We start from the raw sequence: 16,390 nt of genomic DNA, 5'->3' as shown, positions 1-16,390 counted from the left end.
AAAAAAAAAAAACTTGACTACTCAATAGTGCAAATAGCAAAGCACAGTAGAAGTTACACCATCATCAGAGGTGGCAAGCAGTGATGGTTCTGCCTGGTACAAACTGCTATACATAATTGCAGTGGACACCACAGAGTAGCATGATATGATTTCTCTGCCTGTTTTCTATCCCTGGGACTGTTTGCATAAACCCATCTTTCTGTTGCAGTGAAGCTAGCGGGTGGTTATCAACCCCGAATGCCAGTGTTTACTACCATGAATGTTTCAGAATGCTGCAGCTGGCATTCCAAAGCTCCTTTGGCCAGGCATCCCAGAGGTTATCATAGCTCGAGTTAACAGTTCCGGAGACACAGTTCTGCTGTTTAGGCTTGTAGTCTTTTGTAAAGGTAGAATTAAGATAAACTGCAACTCTTCTAAAAAAATCCTCATTTTTTTTTTTATTATTCTGTACTGTAGTCATTTAGGTCTATCACCCCTCTCTGCCACAAGGTTCCTCAAGGCATAAATGGCAAAGGCAAAAAGTTATATACCAAATTGGGCTACTCTCTACCAAGAACTTTCTGTAATCTGCAAGGGATTTGCAGGCATCTATAGTAGAATATCTTCACCACAGGGTCACTGGCAGTCTCAAGAGGAGACCTCTCAATTCTCCTCATAGACACCTCTGAATCTATCATAAAGGAATTTAAATTAAGGAGGGTTATTCAATGGGCAGTCCATATCTGATAGTTGAGGTCCACAAGGTTGGTTTAAAGAGCCCTGCTTGAGGACAGTGCATTATGACAAAGATGAGAGGGTTTGGAAAGGAGAAATAAGTCAGACTTGCCTCCGCAACTGCATCACAGCTACATCTTTGGAGCTGTTGAAATCCAGCTGACGGAGGAATCGGTCCTTTACATAATGCAGCATGTTACCATGAACAGCATAGGCTGGACGCTCACGTTCCAGCTTAAATACAATCATCCCACCATCATGGCCTAGAGAACAGAGGAAACAATCAGCTGTTGGCAAAAAGGATTGCTAGAAATAGAAGCGACGCACGAGGATGATTATATTCACATGTCAAAAGAGTAAGGGGCATCTACTACAGCTTGGAGATGGGCTGTGCCTAGGGTTCACATGGAGAAGCTTGCTGTATGATACTGAGGTGGCAGCATCTTTAAGAGATGAAATGTCAGTAGGCCATTAGAGGAGCACTCTGGGATTAATGTCCTCTTAGGATATGCGTCATCAGTAACCTGGGGAGAATGTTGATATACAAAGAATATCCTGAATTCTCTCTGGATTCCTGCCTGGCCATGTGATCTCTCTCTCTTGACCACTCCTTTCATGATGCTCTGTGTCACACTGTGACTGAGCCAAAGGAGCCTTTACCAAAGGACAAACGTTGGGGCTGCTTCACCTTGGATTTACAACATCCAAAATAGTGAATAAAATACCCCCCTTTTCAGATTCATTTATTTTTATTTTATATCTACATGTGAGTGCCTGCATTCACGTTGGAGCATACTGTCTATGCTTGGTGCCTGGGAAAGCCAAAAGAGGGCATCAGATCGCCTGAAACTAGAGTTATAGCTGTAAGACACCACGTGGGTGCTGAAAACACTTTTAGTCCTCTGTTAGTGCTCTTGACCACTGAGCCATCTCTCGAGCCCCCTACTTCCCACCCCCTTTTGGTTTTTCAAGACAGTTGTTTCTCTGTGTAGCCTTGGCTGTCCTGGAAGTTGCTCTATAGACCAGGCTGTCCTCAACCAGACACTACCGCATGGCTCAAATCCCTTTTTGAAAAGTACACAGTGGCCGGGCGGTGGTGGCGCACACCTTTAATCCCAGCACTCGGGAGGCAGAGGCAGGTGGATTTCTGAGTTCGAGGCCAGCCTGGTCTACAAAAGTGAGTTTCAGGACAGCCAGGGCTGTACAGAGAAACCCTGTCTCGAAAAAAACAAAAAACCAAAAGAAGTGCAGAATGGGAAGCACTTTTGCTGTAACTATAGAAAACCGAATGCAATGGCTAATGCGTCCCTAACCTCACAGGGTAAAGCCTTTTCCAAACAGTTTTCTGTCGCTCACCTCCCTGCTCTTCCTGCTCTTTCTCAAACCCAGGACCTCATACAAAGTAGGAAAGCAGCCTGTGACAGCATAGTCTCCCTTTTCTCACACATCTTCTCGTTCCTGAATACTCACTATAAGCCTGTAGGCCACCACTGTCACCGTCCTCCTTCCCTTGACTTTTTATTCAAGGCATCTTCAAACACACATCACTTTCTATACTCAGAGTTTACAGACTATCTCCCTTAAAGCTCCACTAAGGCAGGCAGTATTTAGGCACTGCTCTGACACCAGCATAGAGCATGGGCTGATATTTTATTATGTACTTGACAAATGAGTGAAGTAGACTTGGCTTCTACTTTCTCACTCTGAGAACTCTAAATGCTCACTATTAGTCTCCTATGAGCTCCTAAAAGCACATCACAGAGAATGAGCTTAAGGTCAAACAGCTTCATGGTGAAGATCTCTAAAGAGCTCCATCTCCCAAAAGTAAGAGATGAAAATGAGAAAAGTTTCCGGTAGGTGGCTCTGAAAACTCTTGCTTCTCTTTGTTTTCCTATTACCACTTATAAGAGACAAAGCTAACGAAGAATCACTTTAAAATCTACAAACTTTCAACTAACTCCCAGGAGCGAGAAGAAGAAGCGGTCCTTACCTGCTGCAAAGAGGTTAAGGTTGGGATGGGCAGCCAGGACCCAGAAGCGATCATGATCCCTACGGAAAGTCTGAACCCCAGTCCTAGGAAACCAAAAGGTACAGAGAAAACATTAAGACTCTTCAGTACAGCATACACAGGAAAAATGAGTAGCAGGCCTGGAAGATGACTTTACAAGTGCACTGGAGACAGCGAATGGTGTGCACTCAGCTATGGATCAGGACCACACCTACACGGAACACAGTGGGAAGGCCTGGGCAGGCCAGTTTCTCCTTTGTCTCTCCTGATGTACTTCCAGTTCACATTCCTACCTCTTTAGCTGAATAATGAAGGGAAGAAAAATATATACTCAAATTTAGAGGAGAAAAAGAATACAGGGAGATTTGTACCTAAAAATATTGTTGATATTTTAGTCTCTAAGGGTTTTTGTTGTTGTTGTTTGCTTATTTATTTATTTATTTATTGCTTTACAGCAGTGCGGATTACATTTATGGCCTCATGAATGACAGGCAAGCACTTTAACCACTAAACAATACACCCTTAAAACTTCAGAACACAGGACTTTGTTTTTCATCATGCTGAAGAAATATTCTAATTTTTTCCTTTGCTTTTATAGATATTAATATTGCATAAGGAGAGAGAGTGTGCGTGTGTGTGCGTGTGTGTGTGTGCACGCACGCGTACATGTGTGGAAGACAGAGGGTAACTTTTTGGGAGTTGTCCCTCTTCTACTATAGGTCAGGAATTAAAGCAGGGCACTGGGCCTGTGTGGAAAGTGAGTTTTCATTTTTTTGCCTGCTGAGCCATCTCACTAGCCTTTTTTTTTTTTTTGAGACAGGGTCTCAAGTAGCCAAGGCTGGCCTCCAACTCACTTTGCAGCAGAAAATGACTCTGACCTGATCTTCCTGCCAACACCCCCATGCTGACACTACAGGTGCGTGCTGCTGTGATTGGTTTCTAATCTAATTGTCAAAGACAAAGGATAAGACAAAGAAAGGGTCCTTCTCTTGGGTTTGGTCACATGCATAAATAATTCCCTTACCGCTTAGACATATCCCAGACTCGAATACTCTTGTCCTCAGAATTGCTGAGGATCAACTCTTGGCGAGGGTGAAAAACAGCACAAGACACATTGTTGTAATGGCCCCGGCAGGTGTCAACCTCCCATGCCTTTGATTCTGAAGAACAAAAGGAATTGTTATCACAATACTTTGTAATAGCTCTGGGATCTATAAATCCAACATCTATTTAAAAAAAAAAAGATTTTAGTTGTGTTTTTAGTTTTGTGTGTATTTATCTGTATGTGGTTTTTTGCATCTGAGTGTAGTATCTGTGGAGGCCAGAAGGCAGCCCTTGGGGCCCTGGAGCTGAAGTAACAGATGCCTGTGAGCTGCCTGACATAGGTGCTAGGAACCAAACTCGGCCCTCTGTGGGTCCACTGAGCCATCTCTAGCCCAGCTTTTTGAGGCAACAAGGTTTTGCTATATGGCTCAGGACAGCCTTGTACTTGTGATCCTCCTGCCTCAGCCATGCATGCGGATACTACAAGGCTATACCGTCATGCTGATAGACATTGCAAGGCTATATATACCGTCATGGACAGCTGTGATGATGCTCTTTAAATGCGAGTGCTAAGTACTACTGCAAAATGCTAAATCAATTTTCCCCAAATGGGACAATGTTTTTCATGTAAGTTTCTTCCTCTTTATTTTATGTTTTTTTTTTTTTTGGGGGGGGGGGGAAGACAAGACAAGATTTTGCTGTTGCTCAGGCTAGCTTTGACCTCCTAGGAATGAATAATTGTTCTACCTCAGCCTCTTGAGTAGCCAGAGCTACCTCAGCTCCAAAATTCCTGTTTTTCTGTACATCTCTGTTCTTTTATTATGTACCTCTACTGACTGTAACAGCTATATTAAATAATTCTTTATGCTTCTACTCTATTTTATCCACATAGTATATGTATTACTTGCTGATTCTGAGAACAAATATAAACTCTATATCATGGAAGTTTTGAGTCACAATAATATAAATATGGCCCTGAACACAGTCTAAAACAAAGCAGCTACTCACAATTTGTCACATGAACTTTTACTCTTGACTATGCTCATATCTCTCAAAATCAAGACACTGCCATGAGGGGTGTGGAGGGAGGAAGAGACAATGGCCATGCACTTAGGAAGAGCAGTAAATAATCAACTAAGGCCTAAGGCAGAAAAATAGGCCGAAGTCCAGAAAACCTGGCTACTTCCCCTTGCTGGCTGGCTGCCACTTTCTTGGCTATGGCAACATCGCCAGTACCTTACTCACCATTCATACGCCAGATCTTCACTTGCCGGTCATCTGCCCCAGATACAATAAGGGGCATAGTCGGGTGGAAAGCAGCCCAGTTGACTCCACGGTCATGACCCTGTTAAAAAGAGAAAAAGTGGGTCTTCTACAATATCTGTAAAAACACAATTCAAAGAAAACCATGCTAGTGTTTATAACAAAATTTGTCTGTTTCTTTTTCTGTGATACGGGCAACCAAAGTCAGGGCCTTACAGGTGCTAAAGTCAGTACTCTACCACTGATCTATTTCCCCAGCCTCTGAAATACTCAAGGAAAAAGACTTAAGGGATTGTGCCACTGTAGAGTTCATTTGTTGTTGTTTTATTTTCATTTGATTTTTTTGGTAACAAACATTTGAGTTTTTTTGTTTGTTTTGGCTTACTATAAAGCTTTGAACATTAGAATAACCATATCAACATGTCCAATATTAATTCAAATTCTCATGGGATGTTGCACACATTTCCACAAGGAAATTCAGCTTTGTTTATAGTTAGGTTTTCCTTACTTTTTACTTGTCTATATATGTTTTATTTCTACAAGTAATTACAACATCATAAGGATAAAGATTTATAAGTTAACGCCTAAATTCTCAAACTATGATCTGGAATCCCTTGAAAGAGTCCTAAGATCCCACTGGAAAATCTACAAGTTCAAAGCTATTTTTCAAATCCTCCTAAGATTTTATTTGCCTTTATTGTTATTATCCATGACTACATAGTGGTGTTTTACATAGGATGCATTATAAGTGATGACATCATTGTTCTGACAGCTAATAAAATGTATGCTGACAAAATCCACATTTTAAAGGTTCTTAGGTTTAGGCTGGGGGTGTCATTCAGTAGAAGGGCATGTGCACAAAAAACCAAAGGGGGCTACAGAGATGGCTAATCGATTAGGAGCATTGATTGCTCTTACAAATGACCCAGGTTGGGTTCCAAGCACCCAGATATAACTGTTTCTAACTTCAGTTCCAAGGGATATGGTGCCCTCTTATGGCCTCTGAAGGCGGCAAACAGACAGTAACATGGTACACAGATACACATGCAAGTAAAATACTCCTCTACATAAAAATAAACTAGTTAAATTAAATTCTTATGAAGCTTTAAGAATCTAAAGGCCATAAAGTTAAGGACGCTAACTTCACGACAGTCTCTATGCTATTTACACGACCGTACTTCACTTCTTTGGCAGAACGATGCACATGGCAGTGTTGAGTGAGAAGTGTTAAGGGTATTTTGTATTTGTAAAAACATGTGGGTTTTGAAGTTGGAGCCCAGGATTCGATGCATACATCTGGACTTTGGGGAACTGTAATTTTTCTAAATCTCATTTTTTTTTCATCTGTGGGATTAAACAGTTCGCATTTCAGTGAGTAGTTTTATAGTAAGACTTTAATTTTAGAAAACCTAGTTTTTTTTCTTAGGTTTTTTTATTTCCCACCATGAACAAGTTTCTTACATCTTACACATAACTGGCTCTTGGTACTTCTGATTTTCTTTGGGATCCATCCTTCTACAAGGTCTAAGAGTGGCTTTGCTTCATGACAGTAATGGAACACACGTCCAGCTTTTTTCCTACTGGATTTACAAGATGCTATAACTCTCTCTCTGAGGTGACATGTAATCTTCCTTTCTTTGTTGGCTTACTTACAATTCTATTCCTCAAATCTCAGATGGTCTCTGACACTTAAATATTTGCTGAAAGAATTGAAAAATAAATGTGGGCCAGTGAGATGGCTCAGTGATAAACTGCTTGCTACTCAAGGCACAGTTCAAATCCTGGGACCCACAGAACTGACCCACAGAGAGAATTGATTGCACAGAACTGTCACTTTGGACTCCTCACGGGTGCTGCAGCACACCTGCCCACACACATCACACACTCATTTCCAGATGAAAATTAAATCAACAGCATACTGAGATTGTGTCTAGAGGGTAGCATACCCTCACCCACAGTGAGCGACAGAGATAAATACCTCTAGCACATGCTTCACCACGGCATCTGTGGTTCCAAACAGATCAACGCCAGTTATTCCTCTCACATCCGACTCCACCGCACCAGGAGACAAGTTTTTCTTCCTTAGACCTTTGGAGGGTTAAGGAGTGGGATGAAAGATGCAAATATAATGTTATCAGTAAGAGCATAGTAGCAGAATCACAGAAAGGCACAGTGAAAGACTAAGATAAAATGAAATGGGAAAATACAAGTAGAGGGAAGGAAGAAACACACTCACAAGCTCCTACTTATTCCTCACTAGCTCCTTCCCTAACACTTAGACGATCCCTTATTGGGAGGCCAATCCAAATTCTGACACAACTAAGTTCATCAAATCTCACCTCCAAGAGCTGTCTATTTTAGATTAGTAACACGTCCCATTCTTTTTTTTTTTTTTTTTTTTAAAGATTTATTTATTTGTTATNTTTTTTTAAAGATTTATTTATTTGTTATATGTAAGTACACTGTAGCTGTCTTCAGACACTCCAGAAGAGGGAGTCAGATCTCGTTACAGATGGTTGTGAGCCACCATGTGGTTGCTGGGATTTGAACTCTGGACCTTTGGAAGAGCAGCCCCACGTCCCATTCTTTAATCTTCCCAAAATGTGGCCTCAAATGGTAATCATTCAATGTTCACATTCAGGTTCATAAAATCTATACCTTTTTCTATCACCTTAAAATTTTATTTTTTTTTATTTTATTTTTACCTTAAAATTTTTAAATGTATTTTATTAATAGATATGTATGGATGTTTGTCTGCATGTACATCTGTATAACACATGTACGCTTGGTGCCTGTAGAACCCAGAAGAGAGCTACAACACCCCTGGATTTACAGGTGGTTGAAAGCTGCCAAAAAGGTGCTGGGAATTGAAACCAGGTCCTTCAGAAGATTGGTCAGTGCTCTTAACTGCTGAGCCATACCTCTAATCCTCATAATAAAAAAATATAAAGAAATGCTCTGGGGGAAGATCTCACTTCAGTGTTTTCCAAGCTGGAAGCCATTTACAGGAAAGTTTCAGATGCACGGCTGAAGTAGACATGACAAACAAAACAGCTGTCTAGCTTGGAAGAACTATTACAAATACTATGAGAAGATATAGCAAAGGGTCCTCACACTTCCTACTTACCTCCTGAAAAGGACATCAAATAATTAAAGCCATCAGAATTCTTCATGTTTTTGCATAAAATGCTGATTATAGATATGAACATAACGTATTTTTCCATTAAAACCTACAGAAGCTATTTTTCACTGGGAGGAATTATTAGCCCATAATTTTTAATGATAGGAAACAAAGACATCAGGATAAGTGTCTGTTCTGTGGCGACCCATGCTTATGACCCATCTACACACCTTTGAAGCCTGACCACTTGCATTAAGGTGTGGTGGCTCATACGTGCGATGTCTATACTCAGGAGGCAGAAACAGGAGTACTGTTTTAAGTTGAGCCTGGCCTACAGAGAAAAGTCCTACTCTAAAAAGCAGGGAGAGGTAGGGGAAAGCTGACTAACTGTATTAAAACCAGAACCAAAATTATAGTACAAATACCAGTATCATCAGATTTGTTTCTGATAACCTTTAAAGATAGGTAATAATCATATAGAACTATACCAAATTACATAAAACAAAATTAAGACTAAATTCCTACCTTTTAAAATATTTGGGAAAGAAAATACCTGACATTTGTTGAAACTTTCTAAAAAGACAGTATTTTAAAGCAAAGACTAAATAAAACATATCATTGAAAATAAACCCTGGGTTGAAGGCTCAGTGGTTAGGAGTACTGACTGCTCTTCCAAAGGTCCTGAGTTCAAATCCCAGCAACCACATGGTGGCTCACGACCATCCATAATGAGATCTGAAGCCCTCTTCTGGTGTGTCTGAAGATGCCTACTGTGTACTTACATATAATAATAAATAAATAAATCTTTGGACCAGAGCGAGCAGGCTGGAGCAGAGGTCCTGAGTTTAATTCCCAGCAACCACATGATGGCTCACTATCATCTGTACAACTACAGTATACTCATATACATAAAATAAATAAATAAATAAATCTTGAAAGGAAGGAAGAAAGAAAGAAAGAAAGAAAATAAACCCTAAGAAGCTTCACACTAAAATGTGTAGAGAAAGAAAAGAAGTTCAAATGACTCATCTTGCAAGTGTTGTAAACTATTTTGTACTTCTGCTAGGGTAGTGCCTAATGGCAGCACTGCATAAACAGTTTTAATTACTTTATGCCCAATTTAAGAGATGCCTTAGCCATAGGCATAGAGACATAAACCGGATGAAAAACAGGAAGTGTTTTCCTCATGCTTCCTAAATACATGATCACAAGGATGCCTTACACTTATTTCATTTGTCCCTTTAATAGGATCTGTCAACTTTATCTATTGAGTGAAGTGTATAAAACAGGTTCAAAGAGATACAACAGCAGACAGCTGGGAGGCACTTCACCTCCAATAAGCGTCAACAGACACACTAAAGGAAAGCTGTGTGGCAGAACCGAGCCTTTGTTGCACTTGCCTGCAGTGATCCAGGAAGGGGAAGGGCGAGACAGATGAACAGTGACAGGCAATGAAAAGATACTTAGAGATAAAGTGTTTGAGCCTTCGACAAGGCACTCACTAGGACTGAGCGACAGATGGAAAATTTCTACAGCAGCTACCCAAATCCAGAGGGAGAAGAGCACACTCTCAGAATGGACCAGTTATGTATGCCTCCCAGTAGGGACCAGGGGACGCAGAAGAAAGAGAGGGATGAGGAAAGGATTTGGCAGCATATTAATATATTTTAGTGGATATTTAAAAGAGTGAGCCTGAATTACATGGGCTTGACATGCAAAGATGTAAGCATATTAAAATAATTTAACTGACAGTTTACTTGGAAGCACAAGCTGAAACAGTAGCCCATCTTCCACAGTTAGTTTTAAAAACTCTTCCCCTTTAAACAGATGATTTTAGGCAGGCTAACAGAATATTCAGGGTACAGTGAGCTCCAGAGACCAGATCCACATGGGAGAACTGTTAAGGGACGGCTCTGCCTTAAAGAGGCCTCTCTACTTTCTCTTGGTGTTACCCACTAGCTCAGAGTGTTCTTTTCAAAAGAGAGAGCCAAAATAATCAGAACTTCACCAGTCCCCTAAATTTGGGAGTATTCATCCCCTTATTTTAAATATACTTTCTTGAAAATGTTAATGTCAGTCCCTAAGAGACCAGGAAAGCTGGTTTCTCTTCCTGTGTTCAGATGTATTGGAAATAAAACAAAATGAAATCCTGAAGCACATGCTAATTTTGAGGAAAGGACAATAGAAGTGTAAAAGTCGAACCCCAAAGCACTTCCACTTAAATACCAAAGCATCCCCCCTTCCACTCTGGTTAAAGGATTTAAAGTCAACAGAGTCAGCAGAGAAACAATAAAGAACATTCACATTAGTGTAGCAAGTTAGCACAACGTTCCCCCTGGACCATCTACTATTTATAGCAGTTGCAGTACCACATAGCAATCCATGCAATTCACACATTCAAGAGCAGCACAAACCCCATAAGGTCATATTCTCCTTCACACCTCTAATCTAAGACCATTAATTTTGATGTAAACATGTTTTCTTTCTGCAAATGATGATGAAGGGTACTTCTTGCCTTGAGCATTTTCATGGTCACAAATGAGAACCTGGGCACCTTACTTGCCCAAATTGCTTTCTTATTTTAATTAACAGATTTAAAAAAAAAATGTTATTTCTCCAATCACATTAGCTAGTGGTCACAAGGAACATGCTGTGCTGGCAGCAGATGGCACAAACTGTCACTTTAACGTGGGGCAGGACAAGGGTCTTCTCAATCCAATGTTCTGGGGATGAACCCCTGGAACCTACAATCAGCAGTTTAGGCATAAAATTAACCCAAGGAATTAGATGTACACCATTCCTGGGAAAACTGAGAAAAGTCACTCAAGGTACTTCCTATTGCAACTTTTTCACAGAACTCAGACTATTTTACAGATCTGCCCGATTAGCTGGGACAGCAGGAGCTGGGAACCAACCTCATTAGGGGTGTCTCTCCCGAGACAGAGAGGGTGTCTTGAATGTGTGCATGTGAAACCCCACAGAAAGCCACAGCTAGGTTATGGAGAGAGTGAATGCTAACCTCCCCAGTACTGGCAGAGAGGAGAGGGCACAAGCTCACGATGCCTGTACCAAGCTCCTCCTGTTGGCATGGCTGGTCACATCTGGGTGTACTGCAAATAGCCTAGTCGGTCTGACGGAAAACTGCAATGGCAAAGCCCTAGAGAATGAACAACCTATCTCCATAACAATCTTGTTTACAGCACCGTCTTGTGACTTGAGACTTTTGGAAACTGCATGGGACAGTGCTTCCACTCTCTAACTGCCCTCCTCTTTGTTTGGTTTGGTTTTGTTCGGTTCTTTGAGTCGGAGTCTCGTGTAGCCCAAGCTGGCCTTGAACTCATTGTGAAGTCGCGCACGACTGTGAATTCCTGATCCTCCTGCTTCTACCGCCCAAGTGCTAAGATGATAGCATGCAAGACCATGCCTATCCCCTTGGTTTATTTCTACAATATATAATGTCATCACATCCCAAATAGTGTATTCAGGAATTCAATTGTTTTACTTGCTGTTCACTAATGGCTTATAAAAATAGCAAACACTAAGCTGTCGTAGCCCAACAGTGTTACAGGGAAGTTGGGTAGTCACCACCATAGCAGTACAATGGTGGAAGTTAACTCTTGATTTCCACAAAGAAGCAGGCAAGGGCCTAGAAGGGAAAGAAATGCTGACTTGTCTATCACCACTGACATTCCAGAGAGCTCAATCTCTAAGGATTTCTGAAGTGGCAAATAAAAATGACTCAGTGAGTGATTTTTTAAAATAATGTAATTGGGTAGAGAAGCACAGCATTTAGAGTCTCAGCATAGTCCTGATCTCAGCACAAACCCCTCCACACGCCACAGATCTCTCTCAGTATTTAAGTTCTCTGTGTAGCACCATTTTAGATCTCTGTATGACATTCAAATTTCAACCCTTATATCAAAATCACTATTTGTAAACTATGACAGGGAGAATTAGCCTAGTTATCCAAAGTCTATAATAAAGTCTTAGAAAGCTTATTAAAAGTTTTCTGGGGCTGGTTAGATGGCTCAGTGGTTAAGAGCGCCGACTGCTCTTCTGAAGGTCCCGAGTTCAAATTCCAGCAACCACATGGTGGCTCACAACCATCTGTAACGAAATCTAATGCCCTCTTCTGGAGTATCTGAGGACAGCTACAGTGTATTTACATATAATAAATAAATAAATCTTTAAAAAAAATTAAAAAAAAAAGTTTTCTGAATAAAAACAGTTGTAACTTCTTCCCACTCTATGTTTCTTACTATAGAAAAAAATCTAATAGGTAGACTTTTCCATTTATAAATAAGGCAACAGAGTTCATGAATCCTGTTTACCTGCAAAGTCTCAATTTTTATTTTTTATTTTTGTAAAATACGTGAATGGAATAAATTTTGCAAAATATTTGAATGGAAAGATTGGTTCTTAACCAAATAACTCAGATGTACATATTTTAATGAAAATCTGAGGTAACGAAAGAAGTTAAAAGTTATTTAAATCAAATTAGCTTCCTAGAGTAAGCCACTTTCACAGAAAATACTAACATGAACAACTTTCAAAGCAGATCTGACACCTTCAAAAATAGGAATGGAATATTCTAATTTTTGTTGTTCTAAGCCAAATATGCTTGCTATTTTAAGCAATTGCAGTTTTGCGCCAGACATGACCAGATTGTCCCCTGAACTTGGGTAGCTCACCAGAAATATCCCAAACGCGGACAGTCTGGTCCAGGCTAGCTGATACCACCAGGTCTTCAGAGGGGTGGAACTGAGCACACATTACATAATGGTTGTGCCCCGTTAACACACTGCAAAGAAAAAAAAACATATTAAATTAAAGGCAGAAATCAATAGCCCCCCTAAGTTAAATAAATGCCTTTCCTTCATAGTCAATAAATGCTTATCTAATTGTATTTTTTGTGGAGGCAAGGTAACAACTTTGAACTAGCAATAAGCAATGCCACAGCTTCTTTTAAAAACATGTATTTCTTTTTTGTCCAGGCTGTGCTGGTGCATGCCTTTAATCTCAGAACCCAGGAAGCAGAAGCAGGGGGATCTCTGAGTTCAAGGCCAGCCTGGTCTACAGACAGACAGACCTCCAGGATAGCTACGGCCACACAGAGAAGCCCTGTCTTAAAAAATAAAACAAACAAAAGGTGTTTTTTAGTATTATTTTCTTATTGGGGGAGCAGCAGCAGTGGGAACCATGCAGTCAGTTCTCTCCTTCCACCTTTGCATGGGTCAGACTCAGGGTGCCAGGCTTACATGGCACCTTTCTCCATGAGCCAGCCATCTTTGCCTGCTCCAGGAAGTCTCTTCCTGACACTAAATGTTTAAAATTCAAATATCATTAATTTCTTGGAACAGAGATTATACAATTCTCTCAGATTAAGGACATAAAAATATGAAATAATTCTTATAAGAAATATACTTTATAGACTTTAGTAGGATACCTTTAAAGGCTGTGGCTCTACACAGTCCCTACCTCTTATGTGAATTCTAGAGGACCAGTTCAAACATGAAGACCTACTGCCCAGATCCCAATTCAAGTTTTATAGGACTAGAACTGAAAAGCAGCTTAACATTCTATTCTAAAAGCCTACTTACATGCCTTTCTCCCTGTTAAGATATTACAAATCCAGATTGATGATATTATACTGAAAAGGATCCTAAAAGATGATCAGCAATCAATCAGCAGACATGGCCCACAAAGGAAGGAAGATGAGTGATCTGAAAAGCAGCTGACTATATATAAAAATCTAGAAAGAATTAAACCTCTTTTGAGGCTACTGCCTCTTGGTTTACCAGACACAGGTTCTAGACTGCCAGTTCCACACCCGAATGGTCTGATCATCTGAGGCGCTCAGAATCCAAGGATATTCCTGAAAGACATTTCAGACAAGACTCTGAACAATCTTGTGCTGTCAGGCCAGAGCCTTGTACATGTTTGACAAGTGTTCCATCATCCCCAGGCCTTGGTTTTTTAGACAGGGTCTCACTGTTTAGGCCAACAGCTACTTACATGATGAAAAAATGTTGTACGGATATAATCCAAATGCCCAAGCAATGTAAACAGGCAGCGCCGAAGTTTGTAATTCCAAACCTGCAAAGACAGAGAGTCAACAAAAGAGGATGTAGATGTCTTGGGCTTCTGAAAGGTTTACCAGGTTTCTTTTTGTTTGCTTGTTTGAGACAGGGGTTTCACATAGCCCAGGTGGTCTTTGCACTTGCTACATAGCCAACAATGACCTTCAATTGCTAATTCTCCCGCCTCCAAGTCCTGAGCGCTAAGAATTACAGGTATACATGCCCAGTTTTATATGCTGCCGAACTTCATGAACACTAGATAAGTGTTCCACGTAAATGAGCTATACCCTCAGCCCCTTCATCTGTTTTTAGAAGTCTGATGTTGCTGCCCTGCCTTTTACTTTTATTACAGTGAGTCTTCACAGAACTGCCTCCATGCTATTTAATATCTCACCTGAGAGTAAGGCACTAGGATTATTAACGAGCTCCTAACTTGGCAATCTAAAGGTTTCTTCTTAGTCTGGATCTCATTCTTTATCTTTCCCGAATTTCCTTCCTCCTTGGCATCTTAGAAGGTTTGCTTTTCCTTGGTTTATCTCCAAACTATAAAATTACTCTTTCCTATACCAATGCTTCTTTTCCCCTTTAGGGTGGTGTTTAATAAAGATATCCCTTTTTCTTTTTTCTTCCCCCCCTCCCCCCCACCCCCCGAGACAGGGTTTCTCTGTGTAGCCCTGGCTGTCCTGGAACTCACTCTGAAGACTAGCCTGGCCTCGAACTCAGAAATCCGCCTGCCTCTGCCTCCCAAGTGCTGGGATTAAAGGCGGGCGCCATCATTGCCCAGCAATAAAGATATCTTAAAGCAGACTTAAGCACAAGGGTTGAGAGAAAGAGAGGTACTCCGAAGAAAGGAAGACACTTCCAAGAACTTTTCAAAGAGAAGTCACAGAATGTAAGACACACCCACCTGTGGGCATGGGCTCAAGGGAAAGTCGCCTCTGTCTTTTAAGATGATCATTTGCCCGTTATTCAAACTGTTCCCTATGCAGCATCTTCCTTCTACACTAGGACCTTAGCTCCCTCTTTGACAAATCCCAAATATCTCTCTTCAGTGAGTCTGAGGTAGCGCAAGGACATCAGAGCCAATGTGGAACTATGCATTCCCCCAAACTCCAGAAAACTGTACCCACTCCAGCTTTGTCTTTCCAAGTTAATGACATCCTCTTAGGGCTGGGGGTGTAACTGAGTAGTAAAGTACTCGCCGAGCACACGGGGCCCTAAGATCAACCCCCAGCACTGAGGGGAAAACACAGCAATGGTGTCTCATCCACTTTTCTCCCTATCCCTCCAGCAGTCTTCACAAGTACCCACTCTTGCTTAAGCTTTCCTCTTTACTCAGATGGTGTTGCCTAAGTTCAGGCTCTGCTCACTTGCCAACGCATTTATAAGATAATTTTCTTATGGGTATCTATCTCTCTAGACCTTCCCAACTCATCCAATACCAACTGGAGATTCTCAAACACACCCAGCTATGCCACGTCCATCTCTGTACCTGGACTGTTCTTTGAGTATTTATTATTATATCAGTCACCAAACTACACATATTATGTGAGTGTACATTTATCCCTGTGTTAAAGTCTCTTTGAGAGCAGAAGTCACTTTGTATCCATCTTTCAATACCCACACAGTAAGCTTCTGGGATACAATAAGTGTTCAGTAAGCACTTGCTGGGTAAGTGCTCTGGATAATGTTACAAGTCGAAGTTTGTACACATGAATTCTCCTGTCTTTCAGTTCTTTCCGTAATTCTCAAACCTTACCACCACATTCTCCTAGTTATTACTCCCAGCCACGACAGATCCCCTGTACCTTAATCTTATAGTCATCGCCTCCAGAGACGAACAGTGGCTGCTGCTTATGGAAGTCAATGCCACGCACTGGACCTAGGGAAGGAGACAGGCAATGTCCAGTAAGGAAAGTTATCCTCTAACGTCTTTGTCAAAGGCATTTTAAAAAATGATTTATTTGTGAACACGTGATTGGGTGCACATGTGCAGGTCAGGAGACAAGCTGCAGTCAGTTCTCGCCATCTACCACGTGGGTCCTGGGGATGGAACTGAGGTATTCAGACTTGACAGCACTGCTTTATTCTGAGCCACCTCACCAGTTCCTACTACGGTTCTTTTTCTTTTAAACAAAAGCACAAATCCACTTCATCTAT

The 16,390-nt window shown here is 41.0% G+C and overlaps 1 protein-coding gene across 1 annotated transcript in view; it reads right to left on the bottom strand.

Moving 5' to 3' along the window:
* The window catches only part of Copa (coatomer protein complex subunit alpha), a 40,096-nt gene that overhangs the window by 17,675 nt on the left and 6,031 nt on the right, over positions 1–16,390 (bottom strand). The window contains exons 3-11 of the mRNA XM_021165853.2: positions 16,039–16,112; positions 14,166–14,246; positions 13,949–14,025; positions 12,842–12,951; positions 7,008–7,117; positions 5,012–5,111; positions 3,747–3,882; positions 2,705–2,787; positions 827–977 (exon numbers count right to left, since the gene is read on the bottom strand). Coding sequence (XP_021021512.1) covers positions 827–977; positions 2,705–2,787; positions 3,747–3,882; positions 5,012–5,111; positions 7,008–7,117; positions 12,842–12,951; positions 13,949–14,025; positions 14,166–14,246; positions 16,039–16,112 — 922 coding nt within the window. The remainder of the gene's footprint in view (positions 1–826; positions 978–2,704; positions 2,788–3,746; positions 3,883–5,011; positions 5,112–7,007; positions 7,118–12,841; positions 12,952–13,948; positions 14,026–14,165; positions 14,247–16,038; positions 16,113–16,390) is intronic.

Source organism: Mus caroli, chromosome 1, assembly GCF_900094665.2.
Source record: "Mus caroli chromosome 1, CAROLI_EIJ_v1.1, whole genome shotgun sequence".
NCBI lineage: Eukaryota > Metazoa > Chordata > Mammalia > Rodentia > Muridae > Mus > Mus caroli.
Note: the sequence above shows the minus strand (reverse complement) of the source record. Positions and strands in the feature narration are given on the sequence as shown.